Source organism: Mchenga conophoros, linkage group LG7 (assembly GCF_057382185.1).
Source record: "Mchenga conophoros isolate Kocher_MC1m ecotype Shallow Benthic linkage group LG7, M_conophoros_male_GT1.1, whole genome shotgun sequence".
Taxonomy (NCBI): Eukaryota; Metazoa; Chordata; class Actinopteri; order Cichliformes; family Cichlidae; genus Mchenga; species Mchenga conophoros.
In genome coordinates this window covers 22,500,905-22,526,170 of record NC_140532.1, presented here as the reverse complement: position 1 = coordinate 22,526,170, position 25,266 = coordinate 22,500,905, and the positions used below count along the sequence as shown (strand labels likewise).

Here is a 25,266-nt window from a genome sequence, read left to right as displayed (position 1 = left end):
CCAGGACAGTCATTTTAGGCTAACTGGTGACTAGAAAAGTGATATATATCCAATAGTACAGGGGAGCAATGGTATCCACAGAGAATCTTGTGATCTGCGATGTTAGCCACTTAAGTAGCTTATGTGAACCACTCCCTTTGAAACTGCTGACCTTCACTGTTGCTTTCAAAGAGAGGAAAAGTCAAAGTACAAGCAAGATGACAGCCAGCTTCTGCTGATGTTGGGATTATACTCTGCTGTGTACATGAACACCATGAATAATGACTTCTTTGAAGTCCACCTGAATGGCATAACCATAGATTCTGCACTACAATTTAGTGTCTCTGTCTGAAAGAACCTTCCTGCTCATTCCCTAGCACACTCATGGACGGAGAAATTCCAACAGCAACATTCTCTGTTATCCAATACTTTGTTTCATTGTAATGTGTCTCTAGTTTAGAGAGTTTTCTACAACACACAAAGCATTCCCTTTTCATCACAATGCAATCACAAGTACTGCATTAACCACTGCAGTTGAAAGAAGCAGTCTTTTTTCTTTTCTACTGGTTCAGTTGTCATTTTCCCACCTACACTTTTACTCTCTTCATCAGCCATTCGTAATTCAGGAGCTTTCTTTGGCTTTCCCTCTCAGTCAACGCCCTTCTCATTCTCTCATCCCTCTTATTGTGTGTGTGTTTTTAATAAAAGATAAAAGACATCTTTGTAATGTTATTTTATTTCTGGCAATTTGTTTACATGTACTCATGACAAGATATAGTTAAGGATTGACCAACTAAGCCAAAGAACAGAAAAAAGTTCTGCATTCAAAAACAATGGCTACTGCGATGTCTGCCTGTGCTTGAGGGGCGCCAACATAGCCACAAATGTGGTCACAGGTAACACTCAAACACTCTCAGAAAGGCACTACTAACTGTTGTCAAGCTTACCACTTTACAGACTTGCAGGACAGATCTTTATTTTGGTGCACAAAGGCTGAAAAATTACATGAATATGTTTTTTTCTGAAACCCAACTTTGGTGAGAATTTCTTCCAGCTAACAGACAAAAAGACTGAAACTTGTCACAAATTATTTCTCATAACTTTCCAAACCTGCTGAGAGGTTTGGAAAAGGTAGAAAATATAACCATCCTGAAAAATGTCCCTATTGGCTCGATTCAGTTCGGGGAGACAGGCTTGTTTGTCCTTGATGTCACGCATCAGTTAGTTGGCCACATTCCGCTTCAGACTGAGACACATCAATTATAAAACACAAGACTCCTGCTTAATCAAAATGACATAGATGTAAAATTATCTGTCTTTTTCCTGGGGTTATATACAACAGTTATACAACACAGGCATACTAAATAACACTGAAAGACATAAAATTTCAGTAATATCTTCCTCAGCAATTGTTTAAAGAGAACACCTACGGCAGGGGTGTCGAACTCCAGGCCTCGAGGGCCGGTGTCCTGCAAGTTTTAGATCTCACCCTGGATCAGGACACCTGAAACAAATGATTAGCTCATTACCAGGCCTCTGGAGAACTTCAAGACATGTTGAGAAGGTAATTTAGCCATTTAAATCAGGTGCGAAGGAATCAAGGACGCATCTAAAACCTGCAGGACACCGGCTCTCGAGGCCTGGAGTTCGACACCTGTGACCTAAGGGCTTGAATCTATCCACGTTTTACCAACATTAAGACAGTGACTGACCAGAGTTATTTCTGAAGATGAGCAGCCATCTAAGGCATGCGAGACACATGGCCTAAATGTATCAGAGCACTTTAACTAAGTTCTTGTCAGACAGTCAAAATGCAGCTTTACCTCCAACATCCACACCTTTCCGCTGTCACAATTTGTAGTTTAGGTGATGTTGACGAATGCCTTCAGGAAAAGAGTACTTGAAAGTCTGCCTTGAGTCACAATCAAACATTTACTTACATTTACTAATTTTTTATTTTATTTTAGGATAAAGATAAACTTGATAAACAGTACCAACTACTTCTGGCCTAGTTGACTAATATTAGCATTCAGGCAAATGGCAAATAAGATGACCCATATTTATGTGCTGTACCACATTGATTTCACACTGGTTGAATGTTCAATGAACATGTGAAATGCTGAAACACTTTTAGAACAATTCATTCTCAAGGGTGGACAGACAGAAAAAGACTAGCATGGATCTGACAATTAGAAACCATAGCATGTCAACGACAAATGTGATGTGTAGTGTTGACAGATGAAATAACTGGTTACCAAGTTATGCAGTGATAAAAGCCAGCACCAATGGGATACCACTGGTTAGCATATAACCAGGTGGTGTAGTTAAGGTGTGCAGAAACAGCCACCTGATACATGCAACAAATGACAGCCCCCTGTTGCACCATTGTGATGTTTAGAGTAAGACAGATAAAACCCACTGCAGAATAGTGCGGCCTTACAGCACTTAGACCTAGAAAAGTATGTCAGCTGTCTAGAGGCCGTGTCACATTAAAATGACATAACCACATCCTGAACAAACATATAGATGCTAACCTACCAGAAAAGAGAATAGATTGTGCTAGCACTGCTAACATTTGCCATACTCCGTATACTAATCTGGCATCGTGTTTTTGCGCAGCAAAGTGCCACAGATATTAGCATTTGAAAGATGTTTAGTGACAAACATAAAGAGTGTGAAAAGGCTCAGGAAAAAATAAAACAAAAAAAATCCCTAACATTTGTATATGTTTAGCCATTTCTAATAATCTGATCTTCATTTTGATAGTTCTGACAGAGTAGCCAGGAGAGTGTTAAGTGTCCAACTGGAGTGGTATTGGCCCAGAATTTCACAATTGATGCAACCCTCACATATTTTTTTTTTTTGCTTTTTTGTCCAGCTGCTGAGAGCAACTATTCACACTTTCACTTGTGGAATGACTGTAGGACTTGCCCTTCCCTTCAAAATTTAATTTGGCATGCTGATCCCATACAGAAATGAGCTGAAATGTAGCACAAGGAAAATAAAATAAATAAATAAATAAATTAAATTATATTATCATTTAACCATGAGCAATAAATAACTAAGAAAGGAAAAGCTAATTTCTTAAGTGCATGAATGAAGGACCATGTGCGTGTATACTACATATGCAGTCTGTTCATGCTTGTTTCTAACTGAACAAAGTGGCAGTACAGTTTCAGCTGGTGGCTGGCAGTAATTCCATGCCCAGCATCAGCATTGAGTTACAGTGTGTATCTAGACACCAGATAAGTCCTTACCTCTATGTGCAAGCCAAATGAGAATTACCCTAGACTGTCAACATGAAACCTGCACACAAATAGTATTTGGCAAATATGGATATCTGACCAGCCATAAAGTTTTGAGAAGTTACAGAGTAACTTGAAACTGCTTAGCAAAAAAAAAAAAAAGGCTGGCCAATTCAAACTTCAGATTGTGTCAGAATAGAAAAAATATTGAATAATTAATATTTAACCTGCAAATGACCGCGATTCAACATGGAGGGCAAAATAGAACTACATTAGTCATTGGCAAAGGCCAAGGTGTAAAAACAGAGACAGTCTGACTTACTGCCAACATGTTGAAACATGGAAAACCATTCCAGACTCCCAGGTGTGCTTGTCTGGAAATACACTCAAGAGATGCTCACAGAAAGTTTGTCTTCCTAGAAGACTTATTGCCCTGAGTCTGAGTTGAGGTCAGGTGTAAAAAAAATATCTTTAACACTATTTTACCCCTTCACCTCTCTTCCTGGTATTTACCTGAAGTGTAGATCTAAGGATAAATTTTCTTGCCAATGTCAAGAAAATCAATTGGCAAACCCACACCCAAGTTTTTAAAGATGGAACTAGGAGGAAGGTAGTGAGTAACCTGGCACACAGATCCCATCCTCTGAGCTGTGGGAGATACGATATAATTCCTCTGGCAAACAAACACATATTTACATACTTTAAACCAAGTGCCACCAATATTCCAAACTCTCTAGTTCTTGGTATTGTCTAGGTTTTATATTCCAATATAAATTAACATAAGGAAGGGTAAGTGAGGCTTTCACAGAGTTCGAGCAATTACTGATAGGATATTGCTTCCTTTTAATGGGTTGTGTATACAAGCAGCTTCCATTAAGCTAAAATGTTTGAGCTTCACATACAAGAAAGTCTTTAACAATTTGGAGGCTGTTTCAACAAGAAATGCTGAGCTTTACATCAGAGGAACAAATGGCTTCGAGAACACAAATCTACTTCTTCTTTCAATAAGGAAGTGACCAGTGTCTATCGAAGTCATACTTCCTGTAATAAACTGAAACACCTAGCTTAAAAACCCCAAACAAACAGTATCTTAATGAACAAAGTCTTCATGAAGCAGAGACTGTGACATATTCGTAACTGGAAAAAGGACTTTGTCCGAAACATTTCCTAATTTCTCTTACATCTGTTAGCAGGATTATTATTGTGTGCATTAGTATCTCCCTTCTAATTGCTTAATTACTCTTCCACAATACTCTTCTTTTGTACCAGTAAGGAAGTTCAAAGGTTAGAAGACAGACAGCTGTTTCCCAGTGAGTCAGATATTTAACTGGAATGCACATCACATCCCAGCACTGCAACATCTTCTAATAATGCATTTGGTTGGAAAAGAAAATTAAGTCTTAAATGCACTTTAGCACTTCACTACACTTATTCACAATGTATAATTAGACAATAATAAGAGAAAATGTGGCAGTGTGGAGGTGTGAGAGAAGTAAAATAGGTTGTGCGAGCCTTTAGATATGTGGGGGAAGAAAAGATTTGTCTGTGTGATAGATTTAACAAAAAGAGAAAAAAAAAAAAAAGGTACAGTGTAGGCTTCAATACACACCACGCATTGCGATCTTCTTTCACAACTCACATTCAGATAAAAATGGCCTGTGGAGATAAATCTCCCTGCAAGTCTTTTTAATAACAAGAGCATGAGCAAACAGCCGCACACATGCTTAACTAACCTGCACTGAAAGACCAGAAGTGTTTGTGTAATTTAACACTACTCCCCTAAATTTAATATTATCTACTAACAATAGTCATACTGTTCATTATCAGTTATAATACTGAAAACTGAGTTATTTAGGCAACATACAGGCTAATGGTTTTTTAAAACAAATCTTTCGTACATCTTTCAATTCTCTGTAGAGTTATGAGTTAGCCTCATTTCAGACAATTTATGCATACAGCTAATGAAAATGTATATGGCCTCAATACCCTTGAAGAATGATGCATTTCAGGGCCCCTTTGCAAAAAGCAAATGCAAGGCCTGAACAGACACTGATGCTTTAGGGTGTATCACCGGTTCTAAAGAAAGAGAAATTACTTTGCTGATTACCATTAATTTACACATTTGATCCTAAAAAGCTAAACTAAGAAATCATAGCTGAGCACTGTAAGCCATCAGTTATTTAACAGACTGAAAACTATAAGAAATTGAAAGGAATGAAATTGACACCAGTAAGAAGTAACATACTGAAAGAATGCAAGGACACAACAAGCCAGAGACAAATAAAAATGACAGAATGAAAAAGGAAAGACAGAAGACAACACAAGACAAAGGGTAGGGGCAGTGTAGTAGAAAAGGAAACAGGGGCAGACACAACAGCCGATCGCTTGATTCTGACTCAAAGTCTTCAAGTTCAAGCACATTTGTTCCATCTTACACCCCATCTGCCCACACGACCGCATCTTATAATACATTCTTGCCAGATATAACAAGGGCTGGCAACCACAGGCTAACTTAAAGACATTCAAACAATAATCTTGGGAATGTCTTGTGATTTCTGACATTTGCTGGTATAAATTCAGCTCATAAACAACATTAAAACAGAGCACTGACAATCACAAAGCAAGTGAAACCATATATTTCAATATATGTTGCTGTGCTATTGAAGCTTTAGAGGTAGGGCTGTGTTTAATATGTGTACTGTGTACGGGCTCTACTGTAGATGTTTTCTGTCATAACAGATACTTATTGATGGTAAGTTCATTACATCATATTATTGTCTATTTGTCGGTAAGTTATCTAGCATCCAGTTGTCCAAATGAACAATATAAACAAGGTCAACCACTCCCAATAAAAAATGAGTTTACAGTGGTCCCTCGCTATAACGCGGTTCACCTTTCACAACCTCTCTGTTTCACTGACTTCTTTTGGTGCAATTTTCCGTTTTTTGGGTTTTTTTGACAGTGCATTATGTTCTGCATCCTGATTGGCTGTAGACCATTGTCAATAAAACTCCTACCGTGTCTCCTATACAGTACAGAATGCATTCAGCTTGTCAAACTTGCATAAATCTTCGATCGCTAGCAGTGTGACTCTGAAGTGCTGTACTGTATGTTTGTAAGTTTTCTCCCCAACAAACACAACAATGTTGACGAAACATTTTACAATACTGGTTTGATAAGTGCTATACAAATAAACCCTCATTATTATCATCACTGACTTAAAAAATATTATTACTAACTTTAAAAAAAATGAAAAAGTCTTAGACAGGATTTGCATGCATGGTGTGGAGGAAATTTACACCCTAGTGTGCAGTCTCAGACATGGTTTAGCAATTCCTGCACAATGTGGTTTGAAGTCTAGTTTCACTACTAAGTTCTTGTTCATGTCTTACAGACTATAGCCTCACTGTTTTCTGTTTGTCTTCTAGCTACTTTCTTTATTGGTGGCTCAATAATAAAGAGGTTTATACATTCACCTGACATGTGAGAAGACACAAATACCTAAACCAAGAGTCACCTGCTGTGGTGTTATCTTGTGAATAAAGGAGGAGTAAAAAAAAAAAGAAGCTAGCTAGCCACTTTCTGTGTCAAAATACATTTAAAGAAAAAGAAAAAAAGTAAATGAAAAAACAAAAAAAACTGGAAGATGGGAAATGTAAGCCAATTTGTTTTCATTACATGCTCAGAACACAGTAGCTAAGCAGTTCTCCCTAGTGAGTGTAAACGAGTGGAGCTGGCATAGCAAGCCAAGAGGGCAATCTGTTAGGTCATTCTGTTGCTGCTGTAGGGCACTGGGGATCTGTGAAGACTTGTTCCTGTTTATAACAGCACGGGCACCAACAAGCAAGCAAGCAGATTGAACAAGGAGAGATAGCAAGTACACACATCATCATCGCCTCACATACACAAAGAGAGCAGACAAGATTGAAGCAGATAAAAACAGAGTGTAGAGGGACATATCTGTAGTAGGCTAAGCTTTAAAGGCTCAAGTTACACGGCACAGTAGACTCACCACATGCTTGACCCTAGGCCTAATATACATGCAAGAGTAAGCAAGCAACCACCGTTTTATCCTCCTGAGCAAAAAGAGATCAACTGTGGAATGAACTGTATACAAGCTGCCTTTGATAAAAGGCAAGGTATGTCTGTATGTCCTAAGTACACACTTAAAAAAAACCATTTAACCATGCCAAATTATGTGTGAAATCCTTAAATAAAAAAAAATAAAAAATAAAAAAAAAGGGGGGGGGGGGGGGGGGTATGATACTCTCTATATATCCTGGTGTGACAAAGGCACCCAAGACCCATTGTTTGGTACTGACACACTGAAACACAATGACCAGGAAGTGGGAGCTTTGTCTAAATAAATTTTTTTTTTTAAGAATCAAGATTTGCAGGTGGTTTTGACCACTGTGAGTAAAGAAATGCAATATTTGAGTAAAAGGATCGGTGTATTGTCTGCATTTACATTACTCGTTTTTACCAGCTGTAGACAGTAGTAACTAAACATACCATAGCACCTTTTTATATTCCAGTATGTCTGAAAAGCACTGCCGATTAAACATTTTCATTTCAAAGTAGGAGCGTTTCAGAGTAGAAAGAGGAACATATAATGACACATGTATATTTTTGCTAGTAGGCCTCAGTATGGCTATGCTACTCTGTACAGAAATACTTGTCTCGCAACCACAACTCAGAGCTAAAGCCAAACGATGACAGATGGTTGTTCAGTTTTAACAAAAAAAAAAAAAAAAAAAAAAAAATTTGAGAAAACCCATGCCACTTGCCCACAGCACTGTCCCAAATGAATGATCTAAATAATCATTTTGAGAAATTAGATCACTCCCATCCAGCACGGCAAAATTATTCAGAAAATGGAGCTGTGAGGAAATTGTGAGGTGAAACGGTGGGCAGCTAACCACAATGAAATACTTAATTACAGGGAGCAGAAGTAAGGAGGATGTTTTGCTTGTGAATGAATAAGGAATATAGATGCAGTTGTAAGCAACATGTTCATGGGTGTTTTGGTTGAACGAGGTAATCTGCTATCATCTGCTCTAAAACAAAATATTTAAGCCCACTCACTCACCAATGTTTCAAGACCACTTGTTTTATACCCTCACTCATTCTAAAATGCACGTTTGCAATTATGCTGTGAGCACTCTAACAGTGGATGATAAATAAGGTCTGGATAAGGTAAATGGTTGGAAGTGACGAGTAGCAGTGCTTAGTATAACTGCTGATATTTAATTGATGGTGACCTGACTAAACAGGCAAACAACTAAACAACTAAACCATGTTGAGACATAAAATGATAAAAATTTCTCCTCCTTTATAAAATTGTGTAAACACTAAAAAGATGATTAGTGTGAATTAAAAATTCAAACTTTTCAATTTTACTGTGTTCCCACCTGATTGATTGTTTTGTGCTGTGACGAGGTCTCGGGGATGTTGAGTGAGTGACTCCTAGCGACGGGCGCTCCTGTTGATGCCCGCCTATGTTGTGACCGACCTGTGTGAGAAACTCTGCCTTCCAGTTTGGGGCTGCTGCTACTGTTACTACTGTTGCCTTTAGTCTCAAGCACTGCATCCCAGGGATCGCCCGCAGAAGCTCCTGACACAGTCTGTGAACTATCTACCGATTCCAGAGGTGCTTCCTCATTCTCAGACTTTCGCTTTGTAAGTGGGTCCAGATCCAGCCATTCAAAACGGCTGATGGAAGAAGATTCCATAACTGCCGGTTGTTGTGGTGGTGGGTTTGGTGCCAAAGAGGCTATACCTGCTTGAGAGGAATTAACATCAGTGCTGGCCAATCTACCATTCTTCAAGTATTCTGAGGTGCTAGCAATCTTGTCAAACAACTTAGCCATCTCTGGGTCTACAGTTGGCTGTGGGAAGACCATGGCAGCAGCAGGCTGGATGGGAGTGAAAGCCATGGTCGGCAAGGCCATGAAAGGTGTCATGGCTGGAGTGAATCCATTTTGAAATGTTCCTGGTTTGGGAAATGGAGCTGATGGGAACATTGGTGTGGGCTGAAGGGTGGGAGTGGACACACCAGAGCTAGATGGATTGGACAGAGCAGGTGTCCACTGGCTGCTCTGGAAAGGAGATGAGCTACAAGCATGGCCTCCAGGATAGGAGGCACTGAGGTTAAACCCCAGAAGTGACGAGGGGCGGGACACTTTGGAGCTGTTAGCTCCAAAGTTTTCATCAAGTAGGAGCTTTTCGAGTTCCTCATTGGTCAGTTTTTCAACATCAATATCCCTGAACGTATCCTGTTCTGCCTGTTTCTTGGTCTCTGGGAAAACAATGAGGTCCTTGTCCGGTCTATTAGTATAAGTTGAAGGCTGAGGAACAGTAGTGGTAGATTTAGATGGTTTTGGCTTAGAGGAAGACGAGGATGCTGCTCCAGAGGAAGATGAGGAGGCTGTAGCTGTAAGAGTGTGTTTCTTCTCCCTTTGCAATTTTGCTAAAGCCTCTTCTTCCATACGAAGGGCTTCCTCTTTACCCACAACCCCCTTTGGCTGGGGGACATCCAGCTTGAACCCATTACCACTTGATATCTGGGCCATTCTGTCAAGTGGAAGGTGCCATGAATATGATGGCTTTTAAGTCAGCGTGGCCCAAAGGGTTGAGGAACAAGGTTTTAAACACCTAAAAGAAAAAAGAGAGAGAAAAGCTATTTATGACAACAGGATGAGGTCAAACAGAATCAAAGCAAGGAAGAAGGAATTGAAATATTAACCTATAAAATTATTGAATAATCCTACCCATTAAGCTACAGATATCCAGGGGCCACAAGTAGTTGCATAGAATGGAGACTGTGTGCCCACCATGCTTTTTTTGTATTGATCAACTCCTAGTTTCACATACGCAGAGCCAATAATTACTTATGTGTGTTTTGAAGCTAGGGGCATCAATTAGGTCACATAACTAGCCTGGGCTACATCATAGGCCTGTCACACTGACAATGAACCTGATTCACTCACTCATAGCCAGAAATGATATTTTTATACACTTCTATGTGGTGTACATTACAAATATTTGTAAATGATCATAATCAAAAATCTAAACAATATTTGCATTTTACTTTTTTTCCCCAAATCCAAACTATTTATGGCTAACCTTCCACAACAGGAAACGACCAAGAGTATCCCACGTCTATAATATGTGAAAAACATTGCTGCAAAGAGTGCTTTGTGATTCCAAAATGACACAGCGCCTACTCAAAGCAACCATTCATCGAACGATCACAGCCCTGGGGTTGAGTGAGTTCCTTCTCTCCCCAGGCGTCACCAACCTCTCCTGAGCTTCCCCTCCCATTGTGGTGGAGAAGGCTGGCTGTGCTGGAGCTCAGTCTAGCCTAACACTATTGTGCAGCTGAGGAATTTGGCATGCTAAACAGCCCAATGGCTCTCTCTCTCTATCTCTCTCTCTCTCGCTTCCTCTGGCTCTGTCTGAATCTGTTAGCATTATGTTAGCACCATGGCCCAAGACTGTCTTATTCAGCTGTGCAAACCCCAGCACGCAGTGACAATGTGGCTGCAGTCACTGAGCAAATGACTTAGATAGGTTGGTGCCAACTTTACCAAGAAAACAGCTCGGAGACATTAAATGCATGAAAAGTGTCACAATCCTTTGGTCCATGCTGCCATTGATGTCATAACTCCCTGCAGACATGCCAGACGATTTAGATATAACTGATTTTGCACTGAATGTAGAATGCAGCTTAGTGTTTGTTTATGTAGTCATAAATCAAAAAGGTCTGAGCATGTTAACTGCTAGCACACTGGGCGCTGATCACTAAATAGTAGCTACTTCCTGATTCTGAATGTAAACACTAGCTTAATCTGAGAAAGCATGTTCAAAAATACTATTCTGGTTTACTTAACTGTTTTGCACTGCAGACTGAGCCGATGAACCAACATAGGGAAAAGACTAAGGAAAATAAAGAATAGATTAACCTAATTTCTTTTTACTAGAATGATCCAACACTACACTGATGCTACACTATAAGAATTATAACAACGACTGCATTCAGGAGATGCTGAATTAAGATAGGAATGTGCGTTATCATTAAACATACAAGGGGAAAAAAGATTCTAGAGAAGAAGCCAAGAAAGAAAAAAAACAACTAGAGCCAAGTCAAGCACTGCAAATTGTGCCATCTCTCTGTGGCAACTGATGGCAGATACCAGGATGTGCTTAACCTTAATTCAACATCTGAGCATTACTTCACTACTGCTAAATTATTCAGAAGAGAATCAGTCTGCTGAGTCACATCCAGTAAAAATTATTGCTTAAGTGAAAAGGTTTATGGACAAAAAAAATCCACAGTTCTTCTTCTGGAAATGGTGATTTCAGAAAGCCTCAATCATGATTTTAAATGTCTTCCTTAATTTTAATTTACCTTTTAAGAAGCTTTACCTGTCACTATTATGTGCATTTATATTGTTTATTAGCTTGTTTTCATGGAATTAGATTTACATACTGAGATATACACATTTATCAGTTTTAAAAAAAGTTTTATTGTTTTGAGCAACATTTGGCTGCACAACATAGCACGATGAGGTTGAACTCACACTTTGACTTCAGCCCTAATGAGTGACAGGCAGTCTACACATCCAGTAACTAAGAAAAAGTGCAGAAGTAAGCAACACATTGTGGAGCTGTTCAAAGTTCAAGTTGTTTTTAAATAGTAAAATAAGTAACAAGTTTTTATTTTCTGTTTTCGGTACTAGTCACTTTGTTGCCAAGGCAGGAATCCAAGCCTGTAAACTAAAACAAAAGCTGACAGGATTATGCTGTATAACCCGGTGTTAAACTTCTAACTAGTTCTATTCTATGCCATCTCTATGCTTTGGGTGCAAATAATGTACTTTGCACATCATACCATGTATTTTAAAGCTTAAGTTACTTACTATTTTGCAGACTTAAAAATATAAAAAGCCAACCATTTTGATCTCATTATATAATATTATAAGAAGTATATACATTAATATATACTTTTTAATATAATTATTGATTTAATATTGGGTACTTTGAGTATATTTTCATAGTTAAACTTTCTATTAGGATTTATACATTGTATATTAAACGATTTATTTTATAGCACCTATTTAAAAATTCTGGAAGCGCCCCTGCTCCACAAGCAGTTCATATTCAGTTTGAATTGATGATATGTTCAAAGAAGGTACGACCCTCAATTGATAATCGTCTTATAACACCAGAGTGCTGAGTAGTTTTTCTGATACTATTAAGATCGTGTTGTCGTAATCCCCCGGCTCATCTTTTTGGGAATAACTTCAAGGAAGACACAGTTTGGTCCCATCCCCTGTGTTTGTAGCTCAGATCTGTTGTTAGAAGCTTAGCTCTGTGGCCAGCCAAGAAATGTAGTATTACGTAACACTTAGAAAAAGATTGTAAATACGACGCGTTTGATAAAGCATGATCTGTACGTTAACAGAACAATATCGAGCAATTTCTGGCGTTAACAAACACACATATATTATTTACAGATTATTTTGACAGCTAGCTAACACGTCTGCTGATGCTCACCTGACACCAACATGATGTGTACTGTCAATAAATCACGAACATTTAGTATTTTCCCATTGTACACATCTTAAAATAAAAGCCAGCTTGTGATAAACAAACGAGAACAGTGACTTTTAACCAATAATAACAAACTTCTCTTGCAAACATCCGGTTAGCTCGGTTTAACTCCACTCCTTGATACTTTTAATGGCTGTTTTATTAGTTGTTTTTTTTAACTATAACTTTTGCCTGTGCTGGATGCTAAGTTAGCCGCTAAACCTGCTAAATGCGCGAACACAACAACCAAAAAGAACGGAACTGAGAGTAAACATAAAACACATTTGAATTTAACCATACAAGGACAACTTACAGGACTGTTCCGTGAGAGACAATGATTTAATATTTTAAAAGTAACCGGGCAACTGCTCTGGTCCTGCCAAGTACCCACAGTAACGAAGAAATGCTGATTTCCTCAAACGGGAAACGGTCGAACGCGACTCAGACACAACCGATGACTGCAGGCAACCACAAGATCAAACTTTTACAGGCAGACATGGGCTGTAAAAAGCTTTATTCCTCACCTTTTAGCGGTGCGGCGTTTGGAGCCATTTTTCCTGCAGCTGCATTTTTTCCATCCACTTGCACAGAGGGAACGTCAGTTCCTGTTGAGGTCGTTGGTGGACTTTTGGTTGGACACAGTTGGGTAGCTTTTCTGCCTGGCTGGGTCTCGTTTTCATTTTGTGACAACAGCTCCACTGTGTGGACTAAAGTGGTCGGTGTCGAAAAGTTTTCATATTTCTATTATTTATAGAAATTCTATCATTTCTGAGGGGTGCTTTGGGGGTCTTTTAAATGAACTGGAACGTGTGAGACCAAGAACAAGGCAGGGAGGGCACAGTAAATAAGAATAATTGACCAGAAACAAAAAGAGTTTAGAAAAGTAATAAAGAAAACATTGTGTACAATTTTCCAGATGTCAAAACTATCTTGTGGTAATAGTGACCTTTAGGAAATAATAACAGTTGTCTTGCAAACTAACTCAGTACTGGCCAGTAACTGTTTATAAAGGTTTTTCACATTTGCACAGTTATGCTCCAGACCATAATAAAAACATAGTACTTGAAATCTGGTTCTGATTAAGAATGACATTTATTTTGCATTAAAAAGCTGTTTTTCAAAGTTAAACAAGTATTCAGATACTTTAATTAAGTAAAGTTTTGGAATTTGTAAAGTTCCTAAGTAAAAAATACATTATGCAGAATCATATACATTATGTTATTGGATCATAACTATTATATATATAACTTTTCTACTTGAGCCTTCAAAGTGCTTTATAAAACCTGCCTTAATCATACAAGCACCTATTTTCTACACCAAAGTGCTTACTACCCAAGATTCATACTTTAATGAAGACATCTGCTGGGAGCAACTTGGCGTTCAGTATCCTGCCCAAAGATACTTAGGTATGCTGACTGGAGCAGCCAGCCTTCCGATAACTACATGACCTACTGTACCTCCTGGCCCCAATACTTTAGCAATGCACTTTAAGAAAGTTATATTCTGTGGCGCATGAACACTTGAGATTTTTTTTAGTTCAGTTCATAACAGCTGTTTTAAGATTAAGGTCTTATTGTATAAGAGAGACAACAATCAGATAATCTATGAGCAAGTGCTTGGCAAAGGTGGAGAGAAAGAACTACCATTTGACAGGAAAAGAGTGCCACGAGAACCAGACTAGTAGCTCCTTAGGAAATGAGGGAAATGAAGAGCCAAAAGAGGAGCATAGCAGGAACACAAACAACAAACAGAGCAAAACACAAGCTTTGAAAAAGTTTGTTGTTGCTGATTTCTGTTAATTCACATCCTGGCCTGTTGGCCTATTGTTACCCAACAAATTGTTTTTAAAGACATTTTTAATACCTTTTTATGTGTAATTCAATGCAATTCTTATTTAATACAGTAAAAGTCAAGTAAATAAAGCACACATTTAATGAATTCATGTTGTGTTCTTATTGTTTCAATGCATGGGATGGCTGAAGCTCAGGAGATAAAGCAGGTTCTCCACTATTCAGAAGGTTGGGGGTTTGATTCCTGGTTGCTCCAGTCTGCATCTATCAGAGTATAAATGTATGCGAATGTTAGATAGAAAGCACTTAAGCATAGAAAAAAGAGAATGTTAATGTGGAGTATATATGAATGTGTATATACTCCCTGACTAATGTTTGTTTAATACCCCTTAGCGAGTTTCACTTTTATGAGGTGCTTTTGGTAGCTATCAACAAGCTTCTGGCATAATTCTGGCTGGATATCTGAGCACTCTTCTTGGCAGATAATAGTGGCATTCCCCATCTAGCACTGAGAAATGAACTTCAGTGATTTATCATCATAACACATTCGTTTTACTAACCACCTTGGCCAGTGTGTTTTATGTAGAGAAGATCAACAGTTTAAACATTTTATTGCTTCTTTTCCTAAAGGAGTGGTTTGAATAAATGTTTATTTGGTAACTTTTGGTACATTTGCCTTTCTGTAAAAGTAACCATAGGCCACTGACATAAGTGCACGTTATTCAGATATGTCACCATCACTTTGCAAAGGTCTGGAAGAAAACCCAACTATCACCCATAAATGAATAGAAATTAGTAAGGATTTTCAGGTTTCAACCCTGGAACCACCAAGTGTTAAGCCTGCCATGAACTGGAAACTGCTGGAAGACCAGCATCACTGTCCAAACAGCATCACTGATCCATCTTCAATATCCATGAAGATGGATTACCCTCCTAATCGGATGCTGACCAAAAAAGAAGCCCCTGCTCCAAAATCAACACCTACTTTTAAAATGAAAATTTTAGCTGGCCACATGAACACCCCAAATGCTTTCTCAAGAAAAGTTTTATGTTCAAATAAGACAAAGCATGAGCTATTTGGCTATGATGACAAGAAATATGTTTAGAGGAGCACAAGTGAAGATTCTAGCCTAAAAGACTGTACCAGTTGTCAGGCATGGTGGGGGAAGCATCATGCTACGGGTCTTAATTGGTTGTAATGGTACTGGTACATTGCACAAAGTGGTGGAATAATGAAAGAGGAGAACTACCTCCAAATTCTTCATCTTCACCTCAGATCAACAGCTAGATAGTTGGACATGTAAACATTGATATAGTAGGCTAACATTAACCATTTGAAATAGTCTTCCCAAAGCCTAAAATTCAACCTGTTGAAAAATTGAGGACATGGATCCATGCCAGGAAACCAACCAATTTAAATGAACTGCCAATTTTGCCAGAAGGTTGTTGATGGGTACCAAAAGTGCCTGGTCGAGCTGTAGCTAGCTAACAGCCAAATATTAGTGAGGGTGTATGTATACTTTTCACCCTGCGAGGATTAAAGAAAATGCTAAATAAATTCAGACTTGATTAATGCATAAAATGCATTTAATTTTTACAAGATACATTTGAATATTAAATGGAGAATCGTGTTTTGGTTTACTTTACTGTTCCAGTAAGTCATTTCTTACTGTGAACTACAATTCACTCTTTACTCAAATTATTATTATCTACTCTTACTACTTTTTATTAGTAAAAGTAGCAGTAGTAGTAGAAGTACTTCAGCTGCTCCTCTTAAGGATCATCATTCAACAGATCATTTACTTTCAACTCACCTTGTCCATAGCATCCTCCTCTGTAACACTGACCCACTGCATGTCCTCCTTCACTACATCCGTGAACCTTCTGTGTGGTCTTTCCACTTCTCCTTGCTTGGCAGATCCATATTCAGTATCCCTTCCCACTATGTCCACTAACCCTCCTCTGCACCTGTCCAAACCATGACTGATTGATTTTGTCTTCAAACTGCTCAAGCTAATCTGTGCCTCTGATGTACTCATCATCAGAGGCACTCATAATCTTGGCCTTTCTTAACATTTTTTGCTCTTCTACTTTCAGCTTGTCTTCCTTTCTTTTTGCTAGTGGCACCATCTCCAAATCATACATCATAGCAGGTGCCACTACCATCTTATTAACTTTCAGTTTCCCTCTTGTATTTCCCTCTTTAGACTATTATTTAGACTTGTCCACCTTCACTACCTCTTTTGTTGCAGCTTCACTTTTCCATCTGTCTCTCTTTAATTTACACAGGTATATCTAGCTTTTACTGACTTTCATGTCTCATCTCTCCAGTACATACATTCATGTCTCCAGACTCTCTTTCACTTGCTCCTTACTATCACTAGAGATCACAATGTCGTCTGCACACATGATCGTCTGTGGTAACTCTTGCCTGACCTCATCTGACAGCCTGTCCATTACAATCACAAACAAGAAGTAGTTCTGAGCAGATGCAACCCCACCCCCACCTTGAACCCATCTGTCACTCCTACCTCACACCTCACCTCTGTGCTGCTGTCCTCATGTATGCCCTGCACCACCCTCACCACTTCTTTGCTACTGCTGACTTCCTCATGCAGTACCACAGTTCCTCTCCTGGCACCTATGCTTCCCCTGCATCCACAAAGAAACAGTAAAACTCCTTCTGACCTTCCCTAGACTTCTTTATCAACACTCTCAGAGCAAACAACTGTGGTCTCTTTCTTGGTTTGAAGCCGGCTGCTCTTTGATCATCACCTTTCTTCTCAACCTAGCTTCAACAACTGTTCCCCATAGCTTCATGGCTCCGCAGCTCTACCACTCTGTAGTTACTACAGCTCTGCGCATCACCCTTGTTCTTGAAAACTGTTACCAGTATACTTATTCTCCATTCCTCAAGCATCCTCTCCGACTCTAAGATTATTTTAAACTGCTCTCTCTCCCCAAAGCCTTGACCCTTCACAGGTATGTCATTTGGAGCAACTGGCTTTCCACTCTTCATCCTCTGCATAGCTCCCCTCATTTCCTCCTTACTAATCCTCTGCACTTCCTCTCATTTTCTTCATTCATCACCTTCTCATAGTAATCCTTCCATCTTCTCAGCACACTCTCTTCACTCATTAGTACATTTCCATCTCTATCCTTAATCACTATAACCTCTCTCTCTCTCAGTCTGTGCTTTTCTCCTTCCTTATTGTTCAGCCTCACATACAAATCACAATAAGAGTTTTCCCTCGCTTTTGCCCCCTCTCTTTTTGCTGAACACCTTAATTATAAGTACCCATTTCGACTTTCTTAAACTCACTCTCTCATTTTAATATAATATTTAAATGCAGGGCGTTTAAGAGTTTTTCTACGCAGTCTCATTGCTTTTTTGGCCATCATTTTAATAACAATAATAATTCTTAAGGCTTAAGGCTTCCTGCTATGTTTTCGAGTGTATTTTCAGCTCTATGTTGGTCTGCAGCATGTCCAAGTGTAATCTATATTTAATTAGAATATCTAAATGAAATATAAGATGAAATAAAACATTTATGTTGTGTATCCCTACGCGTATCCCTAGTATTAAATGTCATTGTTAAACAGTTTTATAATATGAGTAGTGTTGCTCTATCCAGTGTTGCACACTAACTCCGCCCTCGTCTGGGGTTGACCGAACGCCACGTACAGTTTGGCTCAACGCACCTTAAGCCAACGGGGGGCGGTTGTTGATACACTATGAGTGACAGGTGTATTGACCAATCGCCTCTCAACGCGACTGTTTTGTGAAAGAAAGTATACTTTCTTAGGCCAATAAGAGAAGCCAGAGGCGGTGCGTTGCCATGGTGAACACAACCTTTTTATATAGGTTGTAGCCAAGGGAGGCTTGTATTGGTGGTTAACAGATGACCGTTGTAAACAAGCTCCGGTGAAGCTCAGGCACTTTGAGGAACACTAAACCGTGAAAGCCAGGTGAAGAATAAAAAAAGAGGAGAGCAAAATAAGCTCCACGTTACAAGTAAGTATTATTTCACGCGAGGTGACGTTTACTAACGCCGTTCTCTCTGTCTGCTGAGGCTTAGTTTAGAGCATTTTCTACATCCATGTAGATAATGAATTAGCTGGCATCCTCACTGCATGATCCCTACTGAACAACCTGTTCCTTAAACTACACACTCAGTCCGATTTTGATTCACTGTGACTAACAGGTTCACAGCGTTCAACTTAGAAATCTCTAAGAAAATATTCTAAAGTAAGCCACCAAACACGTGTGCTGCATGGGCCCTTTCTTATGGGAATTGCTTTTCAGATTAAGAGTTATTTGCATCAGTGTTCTGTCTCTATTTGAAGTGTTGACTTGCACCACTTTTTAAAATTATATATATATATATATATATATATATATATATATATATATATATATATATATATATATATATATATATATATTTAATAAAGATACGGCAAGTGCTCATTTTGTTCTGACTGCAGAGCTTTCTAAAAGATGTACGATCTTCACCTAACCTGAAACTAACTCCTATCTTTTTTCTTATCTATTTTATGTATGCTTTGCCTGACCAGATGGTGAGGAGTAAAGCCTTGGCCCACTGTGGCCTTGTTCTGCTCAGTTTGTGGCTGTGTATCCAGTCAGTGCCTATCAGTGTGGACAAGACCAAAGAAAAGGCTAAAGAGGAGGAACTGGGTCCACCCGAGAGTGCTGTGAGTCACACGGGCAGTGTGAAATAAAGGGATATCCTATTAAAATGGAGTCTTACAGCTAAGTAGATAAAGCTCAGGGTGATCCAGACATGAAGTCAGCTGTTTCAGACACCTTTCAGAAATGCTTACTGACTAAAGATTGATTGAAAAACAAACAAAAGCAGTGTCTGTTAAATTAGGTGTAACTGTTCATTAGAAGAATTAATTGACTGGGAAAAAATACCCATAATCGGACTGAATAATGTTATGCATTGACAAGCTAAATGTGGTCTATTTCTCAGGACACTGGGTTGCACTACGACCGCTACCTCAGGGAGGTCATTGAGTATCTTGAGAAGGACCCCCACTTTAGAGAAAAGCTCAAAAATGCCAATATGGATGACATCAAGGTGCACACTTGCAAAAACAGCCCAATATTTTGTAAGCTGGTTGTTGACGTGGACATTTTTTATTGAACTATGGTATGTTGACTGTCTGCTTGCAGCAAGGCAAACTTTCCAAAGAGCTGAACTTTGTTCAGCACAATTTTCGGACCAAGCTGGATGAGCTAAAGAGGGAGGAGATGAACAGGCTGCGAATGCTCATAAAAGCTAAACACGACATCAAGGAAGGAAATGGTAAGTATCTTAAAGAAAGGGGGAAAAAATGATGTGTCACTGAGAAACTTGAACTTGAAACTTCATAAGTTTGCACAACAACTTAAGTCAGTCCATTAGTTATGTTATTGAATGCAGAACTTAACTCTTGAAAGAAAATTATTATTCAAATTTAAATTTTGATCATTAATAGAGGAAGCTGTATAAATGTTCATACAGAATAGATTAACACAAGTGTAGGTAGAGAAAAGAAGCAAAGATAGAAGTCATAGGTCAATTTATTAAAAAATAAAAATGCATTGATATTCATGTAATCCTTTAACGCTTTCTAGAATAAATGTATTAAGTTTTGGTACAAAATGTGTTTGTAAAACCCAGCGGAAAAGAATAACCATGACACAACTCCAAAAAACCAAGTGTCTTTGTTTTACAGTTGAATAAATCTAATCATTATTCCTTTTCTTGCAGGCCAAACAGTGGACCACCAGGCCCTGCTGAAACAGTTTGAGCACCTGAACCACAAGAATCCACACACTTTCGAGGTGGATGACCTGGACCGTCTCATCAAATCGGTACACATACACCTAGTCATTAGCGCAGCTACTTGAAGGTTAATACTGACCCTGTTTCTCTGCACTGGTATGGCACAGTCACATTTATAATGACAGTTGCTCATGCAGAAATATTGCCATACTTAGCATAGCGTATCGGGAATTTCAGTGAGGGATGTTTAACTAGTCTGGCTTTTTTTTAAATTTTAGATGTAATAAGTTGGAGGCATTCACAGCTTTGTTCCCTTTGTTGGAGAGTGCTGACTCATTAGAGGTAAATGTGTAAGTTTTGCGAGACCAACATGTTTCCTGTGTGTGAAATGAGTATAAAAGAATAGTAATGGGGAGGCCGGCTTAATGAGTTTGCATGCCTCTGTAGTTTTACAACAAAGCTTCCAGTCATGCAGATGTAAATCCTAAAAATATTTTATATAAGTTTTACTTTTCTGTAGCATTTAGCTTTGCTCTATAATCATTGACCTACTATTTTGCCTTGGCACTGCTTGAGAAATGCAAAGAATGGTGATAAATGAGCATTTGCTTTGTTTTGTATTACCATAGCATTTTCATGTACTTTATGCTGAGCAAGTCCTTGCAGGGTTCTAGAATAAAGAGCCACCCAGAGGTTCTAATAAAATCAGGCCAAAATAATAATTTTAAACTCACAGATCCAGATTTTGAACTATGACAACAGTGTATTTATAGTACTCAGCAAAAGGTACAGTCACTATCAGAAATCCATCCATCCCTACATCCATATATCCATACATCCCTTTTCTTCCACTTATTCATGGTTTTGAGGGGCTGAAGCATACCACAGTTGTCATAAGGAGAGCGATAGGGTCCACCTTGAACAGGTTGCCAGTCTGTTGGCTAACTCATAGTAAACAAAGAGGTACTGGTAGAACTTCAAACAGAAACGCCCCCATGCTGTGAGGTGGCAGTGCTAAGCATTGCACCACTGTGGGGCATTGTCTGTTATTAAGCCCTACCAATACAAAGAGCTTTTAGATTCTAGATACACACACCAGAATACTTTTGCAATCAAACCATTTGTCCAAATATGTTTTTTTATAAACCAACTTATTGTTACTGCAGCTCTCAGGTTTAGGAAGTCAGAGGTACTGTTTATTCATACCCAGTTAGCACTCACTAGTATCCACTAATAAGCATGCTAGCACTAAATGGATGAATAAATTTCACCGCATGAGCTAAACACAAAAAGCATGCTATATCTGCCTGGGTTGTCTCTGCATTCAATGCTGAGTGATGCTAAGACTGTGACATGGCTAGTAATTATTCAGCTCAACAGTTTGCTTCATCCTCTATGGAACAACTCTGATCAGGCATCTGGATGTTGAATAGAGTCCATCTGTTTCAACGAGGTGCATAAATCTGCAGAATTAAGAGGTGAATTCCACTTCCCATCTTTTTGTTTTTACGTCTAGGCGACTAATGACCTGGAGAACTTTGACAAGGACCGCCATGATGAGTTCAAGCAATACGAGATGATGAAAGAGCATGAGCGACGGCAACGCCTGAAGAACTTGAATGAGGAGGATCGCAAGAAGGAAGAGGAACACTACGAGGAAATGAAGAAGAAACACGCCAGCCACCCTAAAGTCAACCACCCTGTAAGACGCCAGCTATAAAGCAGTTCATTACGAATGCTAAGATTATAGCCAATGCGGGGGAACAAATGACATTGAAGCTGAATGATATTATTTGGAAAACATGAATGATTTTTTTTTTTTTATGATAAAATTAACTCATTTAGTTGGGCCAATTTTATTTAGATTTATATGCAAGCCATAGAATAAAGATGCTAAATAGTGCTAAATACAAAACAAGAAAAAGGAGAAACCTTGATGTGTACCTCTGTGTGTGCAGGGCAGTGAGGACCAGCTAAAAGAGGTGTGGCAGGAGGCAGATGGTTTAGATCCAGAAGATTTTGATCCAAAAACTTTCTTCAAAATGCACGGTAACCATAGACCATACACTGAAGGTCGTTTAAGAGCAAAGAATGAATATAGCATTCAAATGTTGTCTTATTTGCTAGTGTGCCAAAACTATGGATGGTTAAAATCAGACACAGATTTCCGTTGTTTGTTTTGTGTTGCAGACAGCAACGGAGACGGCTTCTTTGATGAGAGTGAGCTTGAAGCTCTCTTTACTAAAGAGGTATATGTTTTATGTCTAACTCTGGTTCTGCATAGTCTGCGATAATGTAATCTGCAAATGAACAAGTCTCTGAGGTAAAATTTGTGCATTTCATCAAGCTGGAGAAGGTTTACAACCCAGAAAATGAAGAGGATGACATGGTTGAGATGGAGGAAGAGAGACTGCGAATGAGAGAGCATGTTATGAACGAGGTGAGCCACCACAAAACTATAAAATGTACAGATCATTGTCATGTTTATTAGCATTTCTAAAGTATTGATTAGTATGTTATGAAGGTATTCTCTGTTGTCAGAATACAATCATAATGTATATTTCATAACAAACGTGTGGCATTGCTGCCTGAAATCTAATGAATGAATTTAAACATCTGTGTGTGGAGTAGCTATTTTAGCAAGGAGCTAAAGGTCAGGGCCTTTGGGACGTATCTGGTGAGTGATTTATCTCGATGACAGTTGTTGCTCAAAATTGCTTCATGTATTGACATTCAGGTGGACACCAATAAAGACAGGCTTGTATCACTGAGCGAATTCATGGCAGCCACAAAGAAGGAAGAGTTCTATGAAAAAGACGAATGGGAGGTAAGAGCTAGTAAGGTTTGGCTTCCCTCCTGGCATTTTTGTGTATAGAGTAGTATTAAAAATTAATGTGAACCCAATGTTATGTTAGTGTATTAAAATTCAATTCAATTATTCATCAATATGAGCTATGAAACTATGAGCTTAGGCTCGCGTAAGTGCAACACAATAAACAGCTGTTTTCAGAAATTGTCTACAAAGGGTGAGATTCCAAATCATTAAACTCCCCAAGAGATTTAACAGCTGACATTATATCATGAAATCAGAAATGTATATGATTTCTTATCACATCATTTATTTATGTGCCCTCTGCAGACTTTAGATCAGAACCCATTGTACACCGAAGAGGAGCTGAGAGAGTTTGAACAACAACTGGCCAATGAGGAGAATGACATCAACAAGAAGTCGGCTGAGCTGCAGAAAGAGAGAGAGGAACTTGAAAGAAAACAGGAAGAACTTGATGCTCAGAAGCTGGGGCTGAAACAGGTGAATTATCTGTCAACTATCCATAGCAGATGAAATACAATCTGAAAATAGGATTTTTCTATACAGTTGCTTGACCCTTTCTACAGATGTAAGAATCTGGCTTACAGTGTGAAACATGCTGAATTGCACTTAAATCTTGTTTTAGAGACTTGTAGACTTGAAACATGCAGGCAATAGCAAACAAAGTCTTAAACCATTTTTATGCTCTTAACATTTTTTTGTCCTTCTCTCGCTGCTCAGGCAATGGAAGAAATGGAAAGGGTTAAATCCCAAAGCTTAAATGCTGATGTAAAACGTGAGTATGAAATTTATGATAAATGATGCTGGAAACAACAAATCACATGATGTTAAAGGTCTCTTAATTGCACTCTACTTCCATTTTAACATTTTTTAAAATCAAGTGAAAATTAACCACCCAGTCGAAAACCTGCATCCAGATCCACAGAACAGCCAAAATAAGTTATTTACTTGTGCATCCCCAATCAAAATACACTTAAAAAGATGCAGTGAGGGAAAAGCATTGTTATCCTTTTTAATAAGACGAGATTAAAAGCTTTTTATCATATCCTAATAATGCACATATGAATCTTTGTTACAGAGCCTGCAGCTCCTCTAACTGCAGGTGAACATGCACCAGTTGTACCAGGAAACAGTCAGCCACCTCCGCCTGGTCACCAGCAGCAAGATGTACCCGTGCCTGGACATTCTTAGCAGGCCTCACCACCCTGTGTGCGATGTGAGTGAGCATGCAAGTGTGCTTGTGTTTTCATGATTTCAATTTTGGGTTATTGTTTAGAATTTTCAAAACACACAGCAACACATAGGGGGGGGGGGGGGAAAGATCTCTTAGTGCCAATGACGCCCTTCCTTCTGCTGGTTAAATCAACTGAATGAGCCAGCCTGGAAATGTGGAGCTGCTCCAGTTTTCTATGTGGACAATCAACCCTTTTGTTTTTGTTTTTTTAATCTTGTATCACAAAAGGACTCTGTTCTCTATTGGAAGTTCTTTGGGGTGAAATGGGGAGGGCAGCTGGCCTGATAACTGAATGTTTAGTTTTGTTCACACTGTAGTTTCACTGCCACTTTTTCCTTAAGGAAATCCTTTCAGAATATTATTTATTTTTATGGTAAATTGTGAATTATTTTGGAAAAAATAAATGCCAGAAAAGTAAGATTAGAGCCGAAATGAAGTTTTATAGAAAAAGTGTTTCCTTCAATGTCTTTTCAAGCTGTTGTGACCTCTGGATCAGATTAGTGCAGAATAAGAGATGAAGTTAAATATATACAATATGTATTTAAATGTTATAATTTTTAATAATTGTGTTTGTGATTGTGACAATTGTATGGATTATGAAGTGGTTGCCTGGATGTCAGTGCTTAGGAGTGTCTGTGAATTTGTGTTTATTTATTCTCGAACCACTGTAAATGAAATGAATGCAGTAGGTTGAAATTTGCCTTGTAAAAATCTGAATTAAACTCCAGAAGGAAGCACAAGGTAAAAAACAACAACTAATTTTTTTTTCCACTACAGACTAATAGCAAAGAAAAGATGG

General features: G+C 38.6%; 2 protein-coding genes across 3 annotated transcripts in view; one reads left to right on the top strand and one right to left on the bottom strand.

The window, feature by feature from the left end:
* pik3c2a (phosphatidylinositol-4-phosphate 3-kinase, catalytic subunit type 2 alpha) overlaps positions 1 to 13,451 on the bottom strand; it is a 44,933-nt gene extending 31,482 nt beyond the window's left edge. The window contains exons 1-2 of one of the 2 annotated variants that reach the window (XM_085282936.1): positions 13,343 to 13,451; positions 8,636 to 9,878 (exon numbers count right to left, since the gene is read on the bottom strand). In XM_085282936.1, coding sequence (XP_085139062.1) covers positions 8,636 to 9,796 — 1,161 coding nt within the window. In that variant the 5' untranslated portion in view covers positions 9,797 to 9,878; positions 13,343 to 13,451. Of the gene's footprint in view, positions 1 to 8,635; positions 9,879 to 13,131; positions 13,253 to 13,342 lie in introns of those variants that run through there. The other variant, XM_085282937.1, reaches the window with a different exon arrangement.
* A 5,013-nt stretch (positions 13,452 to 18,464) lies between these two features.
* nucb2b (nucleobindin 2b) lies at positions 18,465 to 25,234 on the top strand. The gene is made up of 13 exons (XM_085282934.1): positions 18,465 to 18,623; positions 19,187 to 19,324; positions 19,606 to 19,713; positions 19,809 to 19,941; positions 20,389 to 20,492; positions 21,920 to 22,105; positions 22,362 to 22,452; positions 22,594 to 22,652; positions 22,751 to 22,843; positions 23,141 to 23,230; positions 23,543 to 23,713; positions 23,954 to 24,008; positions 24,312 to 25,234. The coding sequence occupies exons 2-13, from the start codon at positions 19,187 to 19,189 to the stop codon at positions 24,422 to 24,424; spliced, it is 1,341 nt and encodes a 446-aa protein (XP_085139060.1). The 5' UTR covers positions 18,465 to 18,623; the 3' UTR covers positions 24,425 to 25,234.
* The last annotated feature ends 32 nt before the right edge of the window (positions 25,235 to 25,266 follow it).